Here is a 24,335-nt window from a genome sequence, read left to right as displayed (position 1 = left end):
AATTTGTCTCTATAAATTTGGAATAATTATTCAGAATATTTTTGTAAATAGTGTTTAAAATTTTACAATGTTTCAGGAATTCTTTAACAAGTTAGTTATGTTAAATGATTTAGATGTATCTTTCTGTAAAGATATTGATTAATAATCTTCTAAACAAGTAACAGATGATGATGATGCTAGTTTTATTAATACTATGGATAACGTGATATAAAAATAAGGACATTTGTGGATTACTAGACAGATAGTGAAGTAAAGAAATTATATTTAAAGTATTTCTGAAATTAATTTAAAAAATGTCATTCAGCAAATGAAATTGCATTTGTAGGAAAAAATTATTGATAAATATATTGGGCTTGGAATAAAACACAGCATTAAGAAAAACCACTATAGATACTTTATTAGAAAATATAATTTACAAGGATAGAGCTCTATTCAACAATACAACTACCTAAACTGGTTAACAATCTTTGCAGTTTTGTAGTCAGCTCGCAGTTGAACAAAGTTCATCAAAACAGTACGGTCAAGACAAGCCTGTTAGAAGAGAAGCAAGAAATATATATATATATACATATACAATTTAAAGCTTTTGGAGTCACTATTAGTTATTTAAATATTGATTGCATACATTAACAATAAATATATAAAAAATGTTTTAAGATTTTTGAATAAACCATAATTAACATTTTTAAGAAAATTTAAATTTAGAAATAATGGGAAAAAAACACACACAAGACAAGAATAATATTGCAGTATTATTTAAAACAATTTTTTATATATATATTTTACTCTTTTGAAAATTAAAATTTATAGAAGACTAAGTAAAGATAAAATTTATACTTTGCTCTTTAAGTAAACTTTAAAATAACTAAACTTTAATTTTTTCTTAAAAAAAAATTACAATAAAGCATCAGCACGGTATGACTGCCTTAACTAGAGAAACTGCAATTTGTAATTTACAAAACAGTTTACATTCTGCACTTATTATGCCTATTAAAATTATGGTTTAATAAAATTCCAGACATATACAATAGTTGAATAAACTAGAAAAAAAAATATGTCAAATATTTTCCTATATTTAATTTTTTTTTCAATATTAACTTTTTGAGTTAAATTTTAAGAAAATCAAAACAATAAATTAGTAAGGTTAATTAAATATACATACCAGTTGATCAACTGTGCACATCTGCTTCAAATTACTTGGTTCTACAACCAGTAAATTGCATAAGGCATGTAAAGTTTCAAATAAGGTATTTAATAACGGTATCTGAAAGTCTCGCACACAACGGCGATATTCATTTAAGTCACATATCACTACCATTGCACCTAAAGTAAAAAAAAAACACGACACCATATAAAAAACAAAAATCAAGAGCAAATTTTTTAAATAAAATAATTGTACAGTTACTAATAACCAGAAGACAATTAAAAAAAACCTTTGAAAAGCAATGAATTTGAAATTATAGAAAATTTTTTAGCCACAACTTTAAAGAATTGACCATCATTTCTTATTACAAAAATTTAAAGTATTTTTTTTTACAGATTAAAGAAATAATATTTTTACTAAGTGAAAATTTAAGTTGCTTGACAAATTTATGGAGTTCCTGAGAGACTTAATGTTTTCATAGGAAAACTGATTATTTGTTAAAAGCCAAATTCCTAATTTAATAAAAGGGAAATACAGATTAAGAGGCTAATATGCATTTCAAGTAATTTCTGTATTACTTTAATAATTGTTTTCATAATTAGTGCAGATAAATTTTTTTAAATATATAAGATTAGCATAGTATATAAATTACATGGAAAAAGGGCCACTAACAATAATATAAAATAAAAATGTATAAATAGTCATTATTATACTATAAATTATTATATTATTATATATATTATATTATAAAAAATAAGAAATGATTTTATAAACAGCATTTTCTTACCAATAGAACTGTACTGAAATTGTTGTAAATGGTCTAAGATAACACGATGTAACCTTGTACCAAGTTCTGTTAAAACAGCTTCAACATTTTTTCCATCTAGAGTAACTTTTATTTTATTCACACATTCAGTAATAAACTTCACAACGCAACTACAAGCCTAGATTTAAAAAAAAATAAAAAAAATTGTAAGAAACAGAAAAAACTTTGTTCTATTTAAAAATTTCAATATACAAGGTTAGAGCAAGAAAGTAAAAATTTATTGCAAAAATTATAACTTTATACACATAAGATAAGAATGCATACTTTCTATTGTACGGCAAGTTGTTCCATTATATTGAAACAAAACTCAAATAAATTTCACTTAAGATAAAATCAAAGGTTAAAAACTGAATTTAAACTTAGAAGGAATTTAAAAAATTAAATGTTAATTTCATAACTGCTTTTTAAAATTAAAATATAAAAAATGCATACAGCTGTAGATTTATCTGCATCAAATGTTGCCATTTCTGATTCTGGTTTAAAGTCTGTTTTCTTCTGCTCTGTCTGAAGAAGAAATTTAACCCATCCTAAAATTGAAGTAATGCATCTAAAAATAAATAAAACATTTGAATGAACTATTGAATTACACAATATTTTAAATAACCATGAGCAAAATTTTCCAATAAACTATTTCATTACACTGATATCTCACAATATAATAATATGTAATAACATATACAAATATATATATAAAAAACCTTCAAAATTTCAGTTGGAAAAATGACTATAATTATGCAAATAATGCAAGAGCAAGAAAGATGACGACAGACACTCATAGCAATAAACTGCAATTACATAAATACAATCAAAGCTTTTGCTGTTATTAATATTCATAAGCTGCAATTAATATTTATTACATAACATGAAACTTTATCATATAATAATTGTTTCTCTGAAATTTCTATTGTTATGTTCGAATAAACACATTTTATATAATAATTAGAAAATAAAATTGTGTTCATTTAATAAAATATTACAAAAAAATTCTGTTTTTCAGGCATGATTTGGTTATTACCTCAGAAATAAACAATTAACCAAACACGCTTATTTTTAAATGAACTAAATAAGGACACAATTATATCATAAAGGTGAACACCACTTTCTTTTAAAAAAAGTTCACCAATATTTTCTAAACATGAAGAAAATTTTAAAAGCATCTTCCTTTAAGGAAATGTCCTATATTAATGTTGACAAAATATTTTTTATTGTACCTTTCTAACCCAGTATGAAGCTTATTTTCCATTTCTTCAATCACTTTTTTCTTCTTTTGTAAACAGTCTCCATGTTTAGGAGTGGAGCTGAAATTAAGAGTAGGTTATTTAATGGCATTTCACTACTGAAGCAAAAATGCATAAAAAAATTAAGTAAAAAAAAAAAAAAAAAAAAAAAAAAAAAGGCAATCTTTACAAATAAATAAAATAGTTTTTCTATACACCATTTTACTTCATTACAGAGTGTCTTAAAATAATTATTGCACATAATCAATGTTTACTCATAATAATTTACAACACTATTAAGTCAAATTAATAGCTACTATCACAAAGAGCAAGAGTCATGAGACATTTTGATATAACAATTAAAAATGATTTGTATTTTTTTAAAAAGAAGTTAATTAAGTTAACCTTTATAATCACAAATATCTATAAAATATTTTTATTATACTTTATGGTCTTTTTTTTTTAACAAAAATAAATAAATTCTATACTCCATAACAACAATATCAGTAAAAATATCGCTGTGGACGCCTTTTCTATTACAATTCATTCAAATGATCAAAAGATTCCTAGCTGAGTGATATACACATGAAAAAGTGTATTAATCAGTGTTCTTAATTGCAACTAACGCCCTTGATTGCATATCACAGCTCTTTATTAACGGACAATCACATTCAAAACAAAACTACACTATCTACAAGATATTGCCATACAACACAAGTTAAATCAAAACAAAACAAATAATTCCTAGGTTATAGGTGGATGGTTTAAATTTAGATATTGAAAATAATATTGCACAATCATAAATTGAACACATACATAAAACAAAAAATAAACAGAGTCAAATATTTTACAACATGTTACAATTAAACTTAACAAAAATAAATTTCTATGCTCCAAAAAATTTTTTTCTTCTTTTCTTTGTTCTTAATTGAATGAGTAAAACAATTTTATATTATATATATATATATATATATATATATATATACAGTAGACTCCCGATTATCCGCGCCTGCCGCATTAAGTTTTTTTTTTTTTTTTTTGCTTCCAAGCAAAGAGAAAATGCTTCCAAAACAAGAAGCAAACACAAATCACTGATTTCTTCAAAAAGGTGTAGTTTTACAGTTATGCTTTTGTAATTACATAATACATCACAGTATTAAAACAGTATATTTGTATTAATTTTTCTGTGTATCCTTGACGCCTCTCGTAAGTACAAAGCACTTTTCTGTTTTCATTAACAAAATGCATTTTAGGTTAGTTTTGAGTGATATACTAAAATATTAAGCGTTAGTTAAACATTTCCTGATGTTTATTTTACGTTTTATTGTACATAAAACGATTTTTCAAAGTTGGAATGACTGTTTTCTCTTTTGCTATACCCGTTTTTAGCTTTTTTCGGATTATTCGCGATTTTTGTTATCCGCGGCGGCCGCGCCACCCAATTCCGCGGATAATCGGGAGTGTACTGTATATATATATATATATATATATATAGAGAGAGAGAGAGAGAGAGAGAGAGAGAGAGAGAGAGAGAGAGAGAGAGAGAGAGAGAGAGAGAGAGAAAGTTCTAGAAAAGAATAGATTTAATTTTTTCCCCATAATTAAGAATAATTATGCATTCTAAAAAGATTAATTTAGACATAATAAAAACAAATACTTGATATTTAAAGAATATATAATATGAGACAGTGATTTATCAATAATATGTGTAAAATGGTCAAGAATTTATCTTAATATAAAAGGAAAGAAATGAGAAAAATGATAACATTTTTCACTTTAAAAAGTGTAGTTTATCAGATAAGTAATTGATCAATAGTTAATTTCTTATTACAGATATCTTATAATTTTAGGTCATTAGCACTCAATATAGCTAAAATTATAATTAAATGAATAGTTAATGTTTATGAGTTTTACATAATATTACATGCAACTTCAGTGCTCCCCTTCACCCTTGATAAAAAAAATCTATATATCTGAAATGAATGTTTTGTCTCTCAATTAGTTATCATACCTTAATGTAAAAAAAGCATGGTAATAAAAAAAGAAGTATAGAATGAGTAGTATAGTAGAAGTAGAATGATATATTAATATATCATTTTGATATCTATGCATAAAAATCGAATTCTTTTAATAATTTGAAAAGTTTAGTTTACAATTTTAAAACAATATAATTTTGAAATTTCAAGAACAATATATTATAGTTGGATAAATTATAAAAATCATCAACTCTAAACACATATGTATAGATTTCAATGTGTCTTTTTATATAAAAAGAATAGATTTTGTAATAAAAGTAAGAATAAAGTAAAGAATAAAAGTAAGATTTAGTTCAAAGTAGATGAAAGTTAGATAACATAAATTAATTTGGAAACACATACATTACTAATGGAACAATAGTATCTCCAAACTGTTTCTCAAACAAATGATAAATGGCATTGCACTGACGTATCACATCAAAAAAATATATTTCAGGAGGACTCTTTGGTTCAGAAAGAGGGATGGCTGAAAACAGATAAATGAATATCATATGTTAATTATACTCCTATAAGATAATTTTTTAAAAAATATTTTTACAGATTTACTGTAAAAAAATATAATAATTATCAGCAACAATGCTTTTTTAATGGAATCTTTAAAATATAACAGCCTTTAAGAAATAAAATTTACATTTTTTTTGAGATATTATCCTTTTTCATAAAATCATTTATCTATTTCAAGGCTAATACATAATGTTAAGTATAATAGCTATTGCAACAAAATCCAACCTTTAATTATAAATTCATAATACAAATATACCACAGAAGACATATCAAAGAAACTTATGTAATAATTCTAACAAAGCAAAAGAAAAATCAGAAAAAACCATAATATTAAAAGAATTAATTTTCAATGCAATCAGACTAACTGAAAACTTATATAACATGGGAGTAATGCTAACAACATTAGTGCCTTGATACCAAATGCATTCTTCAACTAATTATAATTTTATTTATTTCTCTTATTAAGTGGTGTGCAAAATATAATTCAACATGCAGCAAATGCAACCACTCATACAAGGTTACTAGTAAAGCAATAATTTAAAGTACATAGCAATGTAATGAGAAATAGCTTATTGATGTTTATAATTCAAACTGTGTTATTATAGACACTCAAATATTTTTAATAAATATCAATGCATTTTATCTTTTACCCTCAGGTTTTAAACTTTTTATTTCCTCATTCATGTGAAAATGAGAAAAGTAATCATCAGAAACCTATTTCAGAACTTAGCTTAGATATTTAATACCAGACTTTTATTCTGTAAACTTTAAATGTGATAAAAGTACAGAGTTAAATTTCTAGCAAGACTACTATTTCAAGACTTTTAACAAACAAATTCCATAAGAGTACTGAAAATAACTTTTCAATATTTTTGATCATAAAACAGAATAAAATATTTTACCTAATAAGCCAAGCTCTAAAGCATAGGAAACATGCTCCTCAAATAAGTAACGTAATAAGACATCGAATAATAACACTGCATTTCCTGGAAGTTCTGAGGGTTGTTTTGTGAGCTAATAAGAAAGAAAAATATAAATTTATTAATATAAATTATTTATAATTTCTCTGTGAAATGTTTGTTTGATATTTTAAAATTAACAGTACTTTTAAGAGCAACTGCATATTTAGTTAATTATATATAAATAATACAGATACATATAATTTAGGTGAAAATTTTTATTTAAAAAAATCTTTTTACCATCATCTGTTTCTTAAATTTATTTAATTATTCCATAAAAAATGCAATAATGTGAATATGTTGAAAGATAATTTCCATATTATGAACAATAATTGTGCTGATATTTGTTAATCATGATTTGCTGATATATAAGAACTCATGAAGAAGATAAATCCCAGAAAAACTTTGCTTTAAAACTTTCTACCCACTATTGTTCATTTAAATAATGAGCCTGATCTTGAGTCTGATAATACAATAATTTATTTATCTTATGGATTCCATGTTAGGTTATAACTCATAATTTACATTTGAAAATTTACAGTACAGTTGTATTCAAAAACTGAATGCCTACATATGTGCTAAAAAGAAATATAAAACAAAAATCACAGATAAACTCTTTTATATTGAAAATAAAAAAATTTTTTTATAGCAATTAGTGCTGAATTTTTTCCTTCCAATTTTAAGGTGTTTCCTAAATAAGAAATACACTCACTGTCATATGAATAAGGATTGCATCATAAATACTTAAAAATACAAATATAATGTTAATACTAACCAGCTGGCATCTGTTGAAAGCTTTTTTACAATCTTGAAGAATATTCATTGCTATTTCTTCCGATAGGAAAGTTTCTCCCCCATAGTTATCCACAACTGACCCAATGATATTTGTCCTAGAGCCTATTCGAGCTTGGATATCTCGACGCAGATCATGAATACTGAAATATAACAAATCTTTAATTTTTATGACATGCATTGTCACATATCTTTGCTAAGAAAATTTATTTACTTCAACAGAAGTGAAATATATAATTTTTAAAATTTCAATACAATAAATTTCATGAAATGGAACTACAAATATGTAAAATAAAGTATACTGCCCTTCATTTTAAGCATCTGATTTAAAATACAAAATTTTCTGAATTCTCAAGAGTAAATCTGAACTAATAAATATATCTAGAACATCAACAAATCTTGATTAGAAATAAAGAAGGAAGTATATCAACTAGTATATGCTATATGACAGACCAAAAGACAAAGCGTTTAAATTTTTCACAAAAAAAAAAAAAAAAGTGAAATAGTCGTATTCTTCCAAGAGCATTTTTCAAAATAATATTACATAAATACACCATTTTAAAATATAAAAAATTCTCCTTTTAAAAATACCAGTTCAGTTGTCATGCTATTTTTTTCTGAATTATGGCAATTCAAACTATTTGCATAATTTTAATGTTTGTGTCCATCATTGAATGTTTGTAGAAAACAACTATCCATTATTGTTGTTGATTACATGAAGAATAAGAAAGTGAAATTACACTACAGTGACAGACAATATACAATTAGAAATATTTTCCCAGTTATCGAGCTTGATTGTAATAAGAAGATTAATGTATAGACTAAACAAAACAGATGTATGGCTATTAAGTAATCTAATTTTAATATATAATACAATTTGATGCTAAAAATGTGCATAAATAGTTGCTTTGATTATATTCAGGGAAAGCACGATCATTAAAATCATTGACTTCTAAAGTCAGTGGGCAACAACAAGAGCATTAAGTCATGTTTAAGAGATAATTGAAATTAAACACCACTAATATTAATGGTGAATCTGTTGATTGTCTAATATGGTTACTTGCAAAATAATAATAATTTTTTTTTCAATCACAGGCATTGGTTGTCACAGAAATTTTCAATAATAAAACTAAATTAATGTTACACAACTCATTAAAAAATGTTTTATTTGAAAACTTATTCTTTGGAATTAAAATAAAGAAGTCGAGGCAAAGATAAAAATGATTGCAAGTGCTTCCAAGAAGGGCAAAATGAACAACATTATACAGTTTTTTTGCAAAAAAAGTTCTGAATAAACATCTTGCAAATACAAGAAAAAAGCCAATGGGTGAGAGAACAGGCAAGTGAACTTATTGTGGTAGGGATCTAGACAATTTCTTAAAAGAAAAATTAATTTAAATATAATTCAAGCATTAACTACATGTAATTAGCAAAAATTTATATATATATATATATATATATATATATATATAATTATTATTATTAATCTTAAGATAGTAAATTATGTATAATAACCACATTCAATCATTACTTACCCACCAAAGTGAATTTGTTTCTTTTGATGGTTTTTAGAATTATAGTACATATTTAGTGTGCTTTCACATTTATCTTTTAAACACCTCACTTCCCTCGTTATGTAATTTTCCAGGTAACGAGCAAATATATTCTTTGTCAGTTTATTCAGAAATGTAGGATCATAGCCAATTTTTAAGCTCGTCAACTCTGTAGCTAATTTCATTGTTCTGTAATAACAAAATAAAATTAACCCAGTTGTCTAAAATGAAAATAATTATAAATAATAAAAAGTTAACATACATAATATCTGTGATTAATATTTTAACATTTTAAAATGTTAAAACCACCTATAAAGCAAAACCTGTTATAATACTATTGTAGTGAACAAGAAAAATATTATTGCTACAGACTAATTACATATATGATAAATATAGTAAATAATTTCATTGCACTATTAATAATCTTACTTATACATAATTATACATTTAAATTTCAAATTGTTAAAACTTTTTTTCCCAAGAAATTTAGCATGAATATTTTTACTAAAATTAAAAGTATGCAAATATATATATATATACACACTTCATACATTTGAAATCATTGTTTCTCAGGAAAGATGAAATTTCATTCTTTTTTTCATATATCATTGGCATATTAATAGTAGAATTGCTAGTGTAATTATCTTAATATAGTTTTCCAAACATTATCATTTGCAATACTTTTAATCGTTTGCATTTTACTAAACTTTTTAAACTATATCTTTAATATCTTTTTCTCTTCCCCTCCCTTCAAGTCAACGGTGAAACATCATGTTTTACAACTGCATCTTGCTTTAACTGTGGGTCAGTTTTCAATGCAACTTTTCCACAAATAACAATATTTTACATGACAGATTTCAGACTAAACAAAGTCAAAATTTAACATAGAACTATACATGTAATCAAATGACCACATACCAAGTTTTATTTATTTATGTCATTGCAATTTTCAATTATATCATTTTTAGATGCATGAGAAAGTACAAATTACCCTTTCAGGTCAACCTTTTCAGAGACTTAGTTAAAAATTTGAAAAGAATACACATTGTAATTGCTAAAACTCTTAACCGAATTTCATTTATCAAAGCAGTGAATTGTGTTTACAGACAGACAGATAAGTAACCCCTTGATAAATGTAATTCTAGATTTGGTGAAGATCTACATTTTAGAAGAAATTATTTGCACATTAAACATGAGCACCAAATTTTATCTATCTAGCTCTTTACATTCCTTAGTTAACATGTTCAAGTGTATTCAGACAGCTAAATCAGTATACTTCTTCTGAATGGATTTCATTCAGAATTTGATAGAAATCTAGTAATAAGGGGCAGAGTGCATATACCAAAATTCATTCGTCCAGTTCAGGGCATCTTTGAATTATGTTTATAGACAGACATCATTCCAAAAATGTATTTTTCAGTTCAGGGAGATCTAAAATGTAGAGACTCATTAAAATTTTGTTTGAATTTTTTTTTTGACTATTATGCTTTCTCTTTGTATATTTTGCATAGGTAAAAAAAAAGTGTATTAATTTTAGAATACTTAAAAAAATTGAGAAATATATAATGATAAGAGCTACCTAAATAACTAAATTATTAAAATAACTAAAATTTATTAAAACTTTTCTTAATTTCATAAAGTTCCAAATTTGTTCAATAAGAAAAGCAGATAAATGCAAACCGATTTACATTTTATTTTTGTTTTTAATACAAATTTCCAACAAATCAGTTTCTACATAATTTTAAATAGCTTAATTTGACATGAAATAATTTTGTCAGCGATGCTTAATTTCTGTTTAAAAAAACTTTTTATCATTTATTTTTTGAAGATCATTGTTCAGTTGATTTAAACATTCATCAATAGCAAAAAGAGATGAAAAAAGTATTCTTATGTAAAGTATAAATTTTAGGTGAGTCAAATTAAAACAAAATACGATTAATACTTTGAAAATAGATATTCTTTAAAGACAGTTAGAAATGAAATGAAATATAAAGGGAGAAAAAAGTAACATGTTTATAACTAAAAAAAAAACTGCAGCATTTTATACCTAGAGTAAAGTCTTTCAAATTTTTCAAGGTATCTTTCAGGATCTCCACAATCTGTAAGTTCTGCTTTAATATGTGTCTAAAATAAAGAAAATTCAAGACTCTTTCTTTATAATTATAGGCAATTTACATTTAATTAAAATATTTAAGAGCAAAATGAAACTTTTATATAATATAGAAATAAACTTTTAAATAACATAGAAAAAATTGAAAACATTTTTCTTTGAGACACAAAAATTATGCTTATGATGAATTTTGGTAATTTTTTTTTTTCTTTCTTAGGTGACAATATAAAAGGAAATTGTTTTGTTCAAAATTTTATATTATCCCTCTTAGAGATACTATTATTCCAAATACATTAGCCAAATAGAAAAAGATATTGCACAATGTCTTCAAGTTGTTTTATTTTCTGAATGCTAGGCAAAATCTAATGTGATAACTTGATTATGGTTATTTTGCAATAATAGGACAAAACACTTGTGTTCAAACATGTGATTTTTTTTCACCAGGCATATGGTAGATATTTTCTTTTATCATTGAACAACAAAATATAGATTGTTATGTTGTACAATTAAAGGCAAATGATGAAAAATACTTATGCCATTTATAAAAAATTGACCAAATAAAATCAGTCCTTCAGCCAAGAAGTGAGATAACGTTCAGATTATTCTATCAGTTCATTAATGCAAATTTGATAAAATATTCAAATTTTGATGATTTTAGTTCAAGTATATGAAAATGCTAAATTTTATTTCATTTGAATACTTCCTCCTATCTATGTTCTTAGAATAAATTCTCTTTCTAACTACTTCAAACCTCCAAACCTAAGTAGCATTTTTTTTTTTTTTTTTTTTTTTTACTTCAGAAATGAAGATTCCCCTTTTGGAATAGTTAAAAAATGACAACTCCCTCTTTTGGAGTCTTTTTTTTCCTTCAAAATAATCAAAGAAGCTTCATAAAGGATGCATCATCTCTTTCAAACAATCATGAATTGGATGCACTAAGAATAATATCTCACAAGTAAATTCATTTGTAATCCTATAAGCTTTAAATTTAAAATAAGCAGATTCATAACTTTTCATCATGACTGCATTTTCTTTAATATGACTCTATAGCACAACAAAGCTATTATATATTATATGATCATTTATATTTATTTACAATGCATTTATGTTTTAATTTAATACTTTCGTGCTCTTTTCAGGTAAGTCCATAGAACAGTTGTACACAATGTGGTTATAAATATATGCTAATTAAATACTTACTAGCAATTTGCCATGAAATATATTTAATATGTATTTTGACATCACTTGTTCAGGATTATTAAATACTTCTTTCATGACTACCAAAGCTTCTGCACATGAAGGCACTATTCTAGTTAAAATATCACCACAGGCTGGTAGAGTCTGAAATTTGAATACATTAACATATTTTTAGTACATGTTTTTTTAACCAAAGAATTTAGAATCTCTTACAATGACTCATTAAAGAAACAACTATAATCAAAAAGGTTGCATAAACAGGTGATAAATACTGAAAAACTGTGACCATTGATTATAATATATATTTTTTATAAAATAAAAGAGGGAGAAGTGGAGAGTTGTTTCAAATACAAACTTCCATTAATCTATCAATTTCATGAAATGTTAGCCTCAATATATATATATATATATATAAAATGCAACTTATTCAATGAAATAATTAGTATTTTTGACATACTGGATTTATCTTAGTTTTAAGCAATCGTTAGATTATGAAGATTATAAAAGGAAGTCACTTTTATTCTTCAAAATTTTCATATCAATAAAGTTTGAAAATATATGAATCATAGCAAATACAATGAAGTGTTTTTAAGCAATCAAACTTAAGGACTGAAAGTGCAGTTGTTGCTTTATTAAAAGGCTTTAAAAGCTTGAAAACTACAAGTATTGGGGAAAAAAAAAAAACACTTTAGGATTAAAATAAATACCCCGATCCTTTGTTATTTTACATCAAATTTATATTTCTTAAAAAGAACAATAATATGATAAATAATTTAAACTTATCATGTTAGTGCTTTAATTTGAAAATAAATTAAAAGAAACTAACAAATAGAAAAACTACATTAACTCAATTAATTTTAATACATTAAAACAATAAATATTAGATGATTTAATATCTAAAGAATTTAATTTTATGGATTATAGTGATAAAAATGTTATTAAAATTACTGAATCAACACATATCGATCATGCAATTTTCAATTTAATTTCCTACTTTCAAAATTTAAGTGTTTTTTAAAGCTGTGATCACAATATTTTGCTGACGAATTGTTAATTATTTAGATCTAATAATAAAAAAAAATTGATGTTGCCTGCCTTATTTTCCCAAATGGTTTAACACTTGAGAGTCTTTTCCAAAAATGAAAAGATTATTGAAGTAATTTTAACTAATTAATATAGAAAAATAATCATCACTTAAAGTTCATTTCTGAAGAAATAATAAAGCTAACTTACCATCTGTCTTTGCTCAATAAATGCATCGACACATTGTGAATAACCCTAAAAAATCAAGCATAGTAAATATACATTATACAAAATAATATACATATATCATAAAATTTGTGTGGAAATTATCAAGCTATATATTTTGAGCTACAATGGATTCTTAAAAAATACTAAATATCTAAAGATGGAAGGATTGTGTGGCATTTCCAGGTAATTAATTTTTAAAAAAATTCCAGAATAAATTTTGATGAAACTGCATTTACAAGTCGGTTATAATAAAATGCCTTTTTTTGGAAGCTGGAGGAATGTTAATTTCTTTTGTCCTTGATGTTATAATACAGTTCAATTTTTGTTCATATAAGAAAGTGCATAAATTAATTTCCTTTTTCCAAACAATTCCACATGGTTTTCGAAATATAAAAAAATTCATTTCGGAGAATTTGGAAATACAGCAGAAGTTTACTATGAATTTCAATGCCCACCATATAAGTATAATACTTATTTTGAAAGTAAATTATGTTTTGAAATAAATAAAAATAAATAATGAAATCCAAATTACTTTAAAAAAAATACTATTATGAAAACAAAGAAAAAAAATACTAAATACTTTTTAAAAAAATACTATTATGAATTCATGATATGAAGGAATTTAAATCACCAAATGATGAGATTGTAAAATAGTTTGAAATAATGTATATATTTTCATTAAATTAAATTTAGAGGAAACACTTTTCCTCATCATGCCCATAAAATTTGGATAAAACATCTATGATAGTAAAAATATAATCAAACTTTATTTATATCTTTTATGTAAAGAACATAAATCAAGAAGTAATCATAAATGAATTAGAGTGTATTAAAAATTGGTTATTATTTTCAGAGCTTCACCCTGGTTTCACTATGTTTTCTGCTCCATATGAAAGAAACAGAATATTAACACCTTTTTGCTGCACAATATTTAACTGTTTACAGAGGTTTGGGGATTCTAAACCTTTATTATTTCCTAATTAATCATTATTAAAGAGCTTTGGTATCAACAATTTTAAAAACTGATTAAAATTCAAAGAATGAACTATATGGAAATGACACTGAGAACATTTTAAATGTTGTGTTAAAAAATTTCTTTTATGATAATTTACTCCCTGTTATGGGAATGGGAACTCCCTGTTATATGTCCTCAGAATGTCTTGTTTTTTTACTGACGAAACTTTTCATTTTCAACCCCATAATGCTATGCAAAAAATGTTTCTTTATACATATATTACATATCCTTCAAATTTGGCCCATGAATTCAGGGATAACCTATATAGATAGATAGATAGTTAATAAAATGCATAAATTCATAAAAAAAAACTTACTTTGAAATTTGACAATATTCCTGCAACTTCTTTCATTTTGCTTCGATTATCAGCTTCATGACATTTTACAAATTCATCAATCAATTCACGTTCAATTTCATCATATTTCTTTGCAATTCTTTGGCGAGCTTTTTCAAACTTGGGCCTTTAGAGTACATAAATACATTAAATATAAAACATACTTATTCAGAAAAAAAAATGTAACTAATACAAAGATTCAGCAAGAGGAAAAAATATTAGTAAAAGACAAAGTGCTTAGCTAAATTATTTATCTAAACTAAAAAGGCAATAAAAATGTAGCAATAATAAAATGTCATAATTTTTTAAGTACTAGTAGAATTTTCAAAAATAAATAAAAATAAAACTAAATAAAGCATACACACTAACTGTAAAATATTAAATTGCATAATGTAAGTTGTTTGAGCTCATTACGATTTTCATACGAATCAAAATAATAATAATTTCCTTGGACATAAAACTACATTCATAGAAATTTATCATTTAATACTTGAGATGTACATTTGAAAAATATTTGAACAGAAATCATGTAAATTCATATAAATTAGTCACCTTGGCGACTAGCTTATTCCTTTAGATGATTGACATTTTAGATTGTAAATTATTAACATAAAATGCAATTTTTTAATTTCAAATTAATTTTAATTTAATTTTATAAGACTGAAAAGCATGGATTTAATTTAAGCAGTAAAAAAAAAAAAAAAAAAAAAAAAAAAAAACTGTATGTATAAATTTAAAAGTGTATATAAGTAGATTTCTTATGAAATAAAAGCAGAAGTTAATATCCTATTTGGGTATTAATGTCCAAAGAATGAAACTATTTTTATATTAATTTTAACATCAGTAAAAGCACATAAATTAATGTTTTTGAAGTTTCGTTATATTATCATAGATTGTGTATTAAATTAAAAAATTTTTCATTAAAAACAAATAAAAAATAGTACAGAAATGACACTGATAGCATTAAAAATATAACTTTTTGAGTTTCAAGATAATGTAAAAATCCTTTTTGTGAGAAATTTCATCATCATCAATTTCCATTGGTAAATCGTATAATTACCAACTAGTGATGATTAAGCCTATTTTCACTCTTGATGGAACTTTCTGTTTGACATCTATTTCTTTTACACCATCTTGCATCTGATTGAACAGAATTTTTAGTAACTCTTCTCTAGAGCATTTCTAACAATATTTTGGGGCTTTATTAATTAACGAAGTATTGAATTACTATAAAACATTCAATAAAGCGATCAGAAAGATCATATGGCAATTTGATTACATTTGAATATTGGCATTGAACCTTAAATAATTAGAAAGATTTCTGCTTCATGTACATTAGCAATATATATGTAAATATACATCATTAATTACATAATATTTACATTTGTAATTTCAAAATGGGATTAACAATGGCTTCATTATCATTGTCAGTTGAGAGTTTTTTATATTTTCATACTCTTAAAATAAAAGAGTTAAGCCTATTAAAAAATTTCTAAAATTAATAACATATTAATCTTTTACTGATTCAATGATTCTCGATTAATTTATTTACTGATTATTTTCAAGATTTTAAATGTTTATGTTTTTATGATAAATTTATATGAATGTAAAAATAGAGCAAAACATAGCTTTTTTAAATTCTTCATCATATTACTTAATTAATAAATTAATGAATTTTCAACATACCCGTATATGATAATGAAATAATTTAATTAGAAAAAGAACTTACTTTCCAGAAGGCAATTCTTGTGCTATAAGGTGGAGTTTCTGAATAATATCTGCAGCTTCAAAGAGCTGTACAAAAATAAGCAGAATTATTAGTCAAATGTTAATAAGGAACTTAGTAATTTATCTTTTGCACTGCATGATATTGTCATTTTCAACTCACAAAATATAGGTAATGCAAAAAGTTCTTATTAAAAATTTATCACCAGGAAAAAGGATACAGAAAAAAAAAAAAAAAAAACTAGAAATATGTTTTCAGAAATATCGTCCATTATTATAGCATTCAACAATTTAGGTTTCAATTTTTGAAAAGTCTGTTTTAAAAAATTGGGAATTTTGAGTTGAGGAAACTGAAAACCAGAAATTTGAAGAACCTTTTTAGAAGTACCCTGTTTGCTCTGGCACAAATAATTCTATAAAAACAGGATTAAATGGAAATCAGTAAGAGTATGGCCAGGAGAATTTAAGTTCAGATGTTCATAAAACTTTGTCTTTCTGTCTTTCAGGATGACCAGCTTAGCATTACTGATTAGATAAAGAATCTTTCATTTAATACAGGTGCCCTTTTCTCCTTCAAAATTTCATGAACATCCAAATAGCAATAACATACTTCAGAGTTGATTTTCTATTCACGATATGATATTTTAGTAAGTCACTGTACATCTGTCATCTTTTATCATGCGAGAAAATGATGTTGTTTAGGTTAGGGGGTTTTGAAGCTCGAAATCACATAGACAATGAATAAAGCATAAATGGCAATTTTCATCATCATCATCTTTCAATCGCATATATTTTTATTACTTGCTTTTACCAGTATTGCATTATTATTATGCATGCTTCTTTGAAAGCAGATGCATTTTTAAAAGGTTGACTTGCTTTTAGCAGTATTGCTTTATTATTACGTATGCTTCTTTGACAGCAGTGCGTTTTTAAAAGGTTGACATAGAACTATGACATCATAGCTGTTATTTTATCTCAAAATCAGTTGAGTTCGAAAACTTGGTTTGCCAGCAAGAAAAATTAAAAATGGAAGTTAAAAAAAAATTATCAATATATATATATATATATATATATATATATATATATATATATATATAGAGAGAGAGAGAGAGAGAGAGAGAGAGGGATAGAGACCAATAGAGAAGTCTCATGATTGTTCCAACCCGATTTAAACTGGTTAATGACTCAAATTAATTAAGACAAATAATGACTTAAAAATAACAATGTTCTCACGTGATAACTTGAAACTTGCGATCGTAGATTTCCTTTTAATTTTTCTCTTCATTTCTTTTTTCAAATTTCCCCTTGAAGTAAAATGTAACTTTCGTTTCATTGTAAAACATTATCTGCATAAGTATGCTCCAGTTTAAAAAAAATTTTTTTTTTATTTTTTGCTTTTACACAAGCAAGTGCTAATTAGATTGTCTGTAGCAGAAATATAGCAGACTCCCTTTCCATTGCATATGATTATGTGATCAAGAAAAAGATTGTTTTTCTCCCTTTCTGATTGATAAATACGAATATAAGCTTATCGGTTAAGTTCTTAAAATCAGTCAAATGTTGATGCACTCATTTATCAAGATGTTTACATCTAAATGCATCTTAGTGTTTCTTAACATCTTTAGAAATTATCCTGTGTTCACTGGAGTACTACAACCAAAATCAGTTGCTGATCCTTAATTAATCAAACTAATTTCTTGTCATTTACTTCATTGGACCTTCCAACTAGAATGGAATTATTGCCAATTTCCAACATAATGCATTTAGTAATGTGAAAACTCATTTTTAATTCTAAGAGAAAAATTAATATCATAGACACTATGACATCGTGAAGGCACAGTTCTCTCATATCTTCTTCTATTTTATGAAACTAATCATCATAAATCCAACAATCTAACTTCTATTCAGCAAATTTAGATTAAATTTTTAATTTAAACAATTTTAAAAAAATGTCTAAATTATATTTGAAGGGAGAAAGCTGATATGGATTTATTGGTTTGCAAACATGGTTAGCTGCTTATACAACCAATTTAAATATTATTTATCCTCAATATTATGAATCCTGAATAATTATTTGTTATACACAAAATAATATGATAATAATAGCTTAAAATTAGTTTCAAAATTGACTTTTTAAAGTGCTGATTAGTATGTTTACATAAATTTTATATGCAGATTTCAAGCAGGTGAAGAGGATTATTATGAGAGAGTATTGATAAACTTTATTTAGATTTCGAATAAGCTGTTAAATATTTTCTTGCATTTAAAATGAAAGAACTTTAAAAAATATTGCATTTGCATCCATTTATTAACAGACACTGATAATAAAAATAATGAATAAAATCTTCATTCATTGCCAAGTTTTTCAGGAATAAAATATTATTATATACTAAAGGCAGAGTTTTTACAATGCAAAATTAAGAGTATATTTATAACTAGTTTCTGACACACATGAAGGTAATAACAAATGCATTTAAAGTTATGACTTTTTCTTTCAAACTCACTTTAGTACGATCATTGAGAACACCATCTAATACTGGTTCCGGACTTAATAATTCAGCAAAATGATTCATGAGTTTTTGAGCTTCTACAGCACGTGCTCTTGGAGTATTTACACTTTCAAGTTGATCACCCAAATGAACAACTTTTGTAGCAACAAAATCGATTCTTTCATCTAATTCATGAAATGTGTCATAAGCTTCCTGGAATAAAGATATAAAATGATGCAATGCCATAATATAATAAATACATATACAAATAAATGATAATATTATTAATAATGATGAGTGGGGGAATAAATAAATAACCTTGGTTATTTACCTGAGGCCTAGGTAAATGCCCTAAAATTGAATGTTTTTGCAAAATAAAGAATTTATTAAGAATGATCAATTTATACCTCAAACTGAAATAATGAAATTTATATATAAATATTATACATAGTTAATTATATTATTCAATTAACCAACAACTTAAAAATTATAAAAACCCAAAAAATAATAATAAAAAATTACTACCAGGCTTTAAAATAAAATATTCTGGAAGTTATATGTCAAAACATTTTTTTTTTCTTCTGGTCTGAAGTGCAAAAATATTAGCATTTACTATGAAATGAATTTTATCACTATTTATGTTATATTTAAACGTTTATTTACATTTTGCAGTCATCAGTAAAGTTAATCATGAGTTGAATGATGCAGAAGTTCATCTGAAGTCATTTGAATAATTTACAGAATTGTAAAATCTGCTTCCACTGTATTCTTTACAAAATGTTTAATTCTCGATATGCATCCAGTATTTTCCATCTCTGTAACACACCTATCTTACAAACAATTCTCATTATTTTCTAGATAATTTCGTTCCATATAAAAGAATATATACGTGAGAAATATCTTTCTTCTTTTAAAAAAATGGTGATTGATCAAATCAATCATTGAAGTGCTAATACATTTATGCAAAAGTGCTCTATTTGCAATCAATTAATTTTCAATAGATTGTCCTAAATTGTCAATACTAAGAAAACATTACATCTAGCAACATTAATTTATTGAAAAATAATTTTAATCATAAGGAGATATGAAATTACTTAGAAAATATTTCACACAGATTCTGCAAATGAATTAAGAATCTATTATAAACGAGGAAATTTTTCTTTGTTCACATCATATTCAACAATCACAAATGAATTTATATCTTATTTTATCCTCCATTCAAGCATATCTATCATCCTGTCTTATTAACATAATATTTTATTTATCTAAAATAAAATGATATCTACTGACACTCAACCAAAGACTTCATCAGTTCAATTAGTGATTTTTTTGCAATTTTCCATTCACATACAGAAAGTTTTGAAAAGGGAAATAGGTGTGCAAGTTCATTTCACTATCCATTAGAAAACAAAGATAATTAACAGCTGCATTTATGGGCCGCTTCCAAGAGTCAGATAGTTAAGATATGTTAGAATTTTATTTCTGGTGAGATAAATTATGGCATTCAAACTTTATTTAATCATTACCTTAACTCTCTTTACAGAAATCTGAACAATTTTAAAAATATAAATTAGACCAGTGCAAACTTACATACAAAAGTAATGCTACAACCTTTTACGGCACAGGTCTAAACTATTTAGTGACTTTTCTCTTATGCCCAATTAACCAAAAAGTACTTAATTTTCTTGAAGATTAGATGTGATTTCAAGGAGAAAAATTAAAAATACAAAAAATGAGGAATCCCATATTATACATTCTTTATAAAAACACTGACATTAAGTGATGACACAATAACATACATATAAGACAAAATCATATATATATATTATTTATAAACAGATTATATATTTTGTTTAATAAATTGGAAATTCTTAACAATTATTAAAAACATGTATTTTGTACAAAACCAAATAAAAGAAGGAAAAAATTTAATTCAATACATAGCATACGTATATACAGTGGTGGCCAAAAGTGTGGACATTTTTTGAAAGTTTCATGTTTTTCAACTTTGCGTGCTAGTAGAATATGTTAATTTTCACTTAAATACAAATGTTTATATATCAAATTGAAGGTAATTTAATGTAGAATTTAATAACAAAAGCAGTATTACAATATCTGTATTAAAAAAAAAGTTATGCTCATTTTAGTAAGATCTGTCTTAGATTTGCATTTTTTAAAGTGATACTTACACAATCAATAATTTGTAGGATAACCCTTATTTTTTGACAGCTTCACAGCGTCTTTTCATCGAGTGAACGAGTGTTTGGAGTTCATATTCCGTAATCACATGGTGCCCAGAATCAATTATAGATTCAATAAGTTGTCTTTTATTGGATGGACGTTTTTTTCGTACAAGAATTTTCAAACGTCGCCACAAATTTTCAATTGGATTGAGATCAGGGCTGTTTCCTGGCCATGGTAATACATCTATGCCTTTATTTTGAAACCATGCTTTGCATACTTTTGCTGTGTGGCATGGACCTGAATCCTGCTGAAAAAATAAATGGTGCTTTGTTGGGGAAGAAATCCCTGATGGCAGGTATCAATTTTAGTTCCAGAACAGTTTCGATGTATTTTTTGGCATTCAGGATGCCATCAATCACTTCAATTCGACTCACACCATCTGCAGACATACATGCCCAATTCATGGCATTTGTTGTTGTTTTTATAGTTGCTTCAATGCAATCAGGATGAAGCGCTTTACCTACTCTACGTCTCACATATTTTCTACCATCACTACCAAAGAGCGATATTTTAGTCTCATCGGTTCAGATTACATGCTTCCATTGATTTTCTGATCAGTTAATGTGTTCTTTTGCCCACTTAACTCGTCTTTCATGTTGCTTTTGATTTAAATATGGTTTTTCTCTTGGAATTCTAGCTTGTAATCCAAATTCTGATAACCTTCTTCTTATTGTTCTTGAACTTACTGCAATACCCGCTGCATTCATTTAACATCTAATGGCATCTGATGAAATTTTTCAATCTTGAAGGCATAGCTGTTTAATTTTTCTATCGGCAGTAGCACTTGTTCATTTTTTTCGGCCTGATTTGGCCTTATTTTCCATTGATTTCTCTTTTCATAACGTTAACAGAACTTTCGTACACCAGAACAAGTCACTGAACCACCAACTTGTCTTGGAATTTCAGCATAAGAGAGGCCATTTTCTCTCAATATGAGAATTCGGCTTCTTTTTGTAGATGTCCAATCAGTTCTTCTTGTTGGTGACATGGTTTAAAATTAGTTTAATTAAAAAAAAGGACTTAAAATATTCAAAAACAGCAATATTCTATTTAATTGTACTAGTATGCATCATTCCGCAAAATATTTCCACAACAATAACTCTTTTACCATCCAAATCACCTAAATTATAGTTACATACATTTGATTGGTCCTCAGAATAGTGTTTGTGGTCGGCTAGTACGCTTTTAATTACAAAACACGTCATTATTCAAAACGATTTGTGTTTGTTTGTTCTACTAAAATCAGCGTAACTGTTTTTGTAATACAGATATTGTAATACCATTTTTGTTATTAAATTCTACATTAAATTACTTCAATTTGATATATACACATTTGTATGTAAAAGAAAATTAATATATTCTACAAGCACGCAAAGTTGAAAAACATGAAACTTTCAAAAAATGTCCACACTTTTGGCCACCACTGTACATACAGACATAAAGAACCCACATTTAAAACAGAATTTCAGCAGTTAATGTTCTACAAATAAATAAATATATATATATTCAAACCATTTTGTTTCATTTTAATTCATGATCAGTATACCTTATTTTTCTCAATTAGTTCCTTAGTTTTCTCCCAATGAGTTCTCTCCTCCTCTCGACAAATAGTTTCTAAGCAACCACATTGCCGCTGCTTTGTTTCATAAGTGTTTTGCAAGTGATTAATGGCCTGTCCAAAGGCTTTATAAAGAGCAGTTGGTTCAAAATTCTCCCCATCACTCTGAATGCCACCAATACGCAATGAGAGGCGATCAACATAATCTTCAGGGTCAAAGGGTTCATCAGCAAACAACTACAGTAAAATATAATAAAAACAATTATAACCCCCCATAAAAAAAAGAAACAATCCTAAAACTGATAGCTATAATATAAAATAAGTTACAATATCATTATGGAAGATTATAGATAAGTAGTAGTATGTTGTAGTAGTTGAGGGTTTATGTAGTCAATAAGTATGTGGAGCTATATATAAAGTACATTATTTAAAGAAAAGAGTCACTGCATTTGGAATAAGAATCTCTACCAAACTAACAATGCAGTTAGGACAGGAAGCTTCAATAAGATATTATTTGAAATAAAAAATAAATTAATAACACAATAAACACATAATGCACTATAGCTTACAATATAAGTAATACATATTTTAATAATTTCAGTTGATATTTGAAAGCATCGAAAAAACAATTTTTTTCAGCATCTGATCTTTTTGCAATAGAATTTTTATTAAAACAGTTTAAAAATCATCGTACTTAATATGTTTGAAAACAAAAAAACGTAATTGTTAAACAAATATGCTTAATGTGTTAATAAAACAAACACAACAAATGGAGAGGCACATTTCAGTCAAAATAAATCATTTATTAAAAATTTGAAATCAGAAGGATGAAATTAAGACATTTAATTTTGATAGACTCTAGTGATAAAATTCAGGTTTACTTGCACTATGAATCACAATCAATGCCATTTTTGATAAAATTTAATAAGTCTCTAACAGAAGGCTAAGAAGCATTCAAACATCTAGTCAAAATTAGCTTTCTAATAGTAAAACTGCTAAAAAAAACTACTGAAATAAGTTTTTGTTTACTTTCAGAAGTTATTAAATATATGACAAAATTTTACCTCATCAAGCTCAGAAAGAAGTTGATTAAGATCAATCTCCTCTTTTCTTCGACTGCTCCATCGTGAGCCAGCACTCATGTTAAATCTTTTATTTTATCATAACAAAACTGAAATTAACAATTTAAAATTATTTTCGTCTGTTTCTAGTTCCACCTACTGTTTACGTTGCCATCAAAATTTTTAGTACGAAAGTTCTTGTTTATCAACAATTATTTCCGGTTAAGAACATTCTTATTTTGGATTCTGTTATAAGAAACGTGATTATGTTTAATAATGAAATGCATTTTTAGGAATTTAAGAAGAAAAAAAAATTTAGA

The 24,335-nt window shown here is 25.7% G+C and overlaps 1 protein-coding gene across 1 annotated transcript; it reads right to left on the bottom strand.

The window, feature by feature from the left end:
• Positions 1–371: 371 nt before the first annotated feature.
• LOC129967031 (exocyst complex component 5-like) lies at positions 372–24,181 on the bottom strand. The gene is made up of 17 exons (XM_056081664.1): positions 24,019–24,181; positions 22,943–23,191; positions 19,168–19,365; positions 16,668–16,732; positions 14,921–15,065; positions 13,572–13,616; positions 12,342–12,482; positions 11,079–11,155; positions 9,014–9,220; positions 7,462–7,621; positions 6,630–6,741; positions 5,566–5,689; positions 3,182–3,268; positions 2,403–2,517; positions 1,932–2,088; positions 1,163–1,323; positions 372–531 (listed from the first exon to the last, which is right to left on the bottom strand). The coding sequence occupies exons 1-17, from the start codon at positions 24,094–24,096 to the stop codon at positions 445–447; spliced, it is 2,208 nt and encodes a 735-aa protein (XP_055937639.1). The 5' UTR covers positions 24,097–24,181; the 3' UTR covers positions 372–444.
• Positions 24,182–24,335: the final 154 nt, after the last annotated feature.

This window comes from Argiope bruennichi, chromosome 4 (assembly GCF_947563725.1).
Source record: "Argiope bruennichi chromosome 4, qqArgBrue1.1, whole genome shotgun sequence".
Classification (NCBI taxonomy): Eukaryota; Metazoa; Arthropoda; class Arachnida; order Araneae; family Araneidae; genus Argiope; species Argiope bruennichi.
The sequence above is the reverse complement of the archived record's forward strand: the minus strand, read 5'-3'. Positions and strand labels throughout refer to the sequence as shown.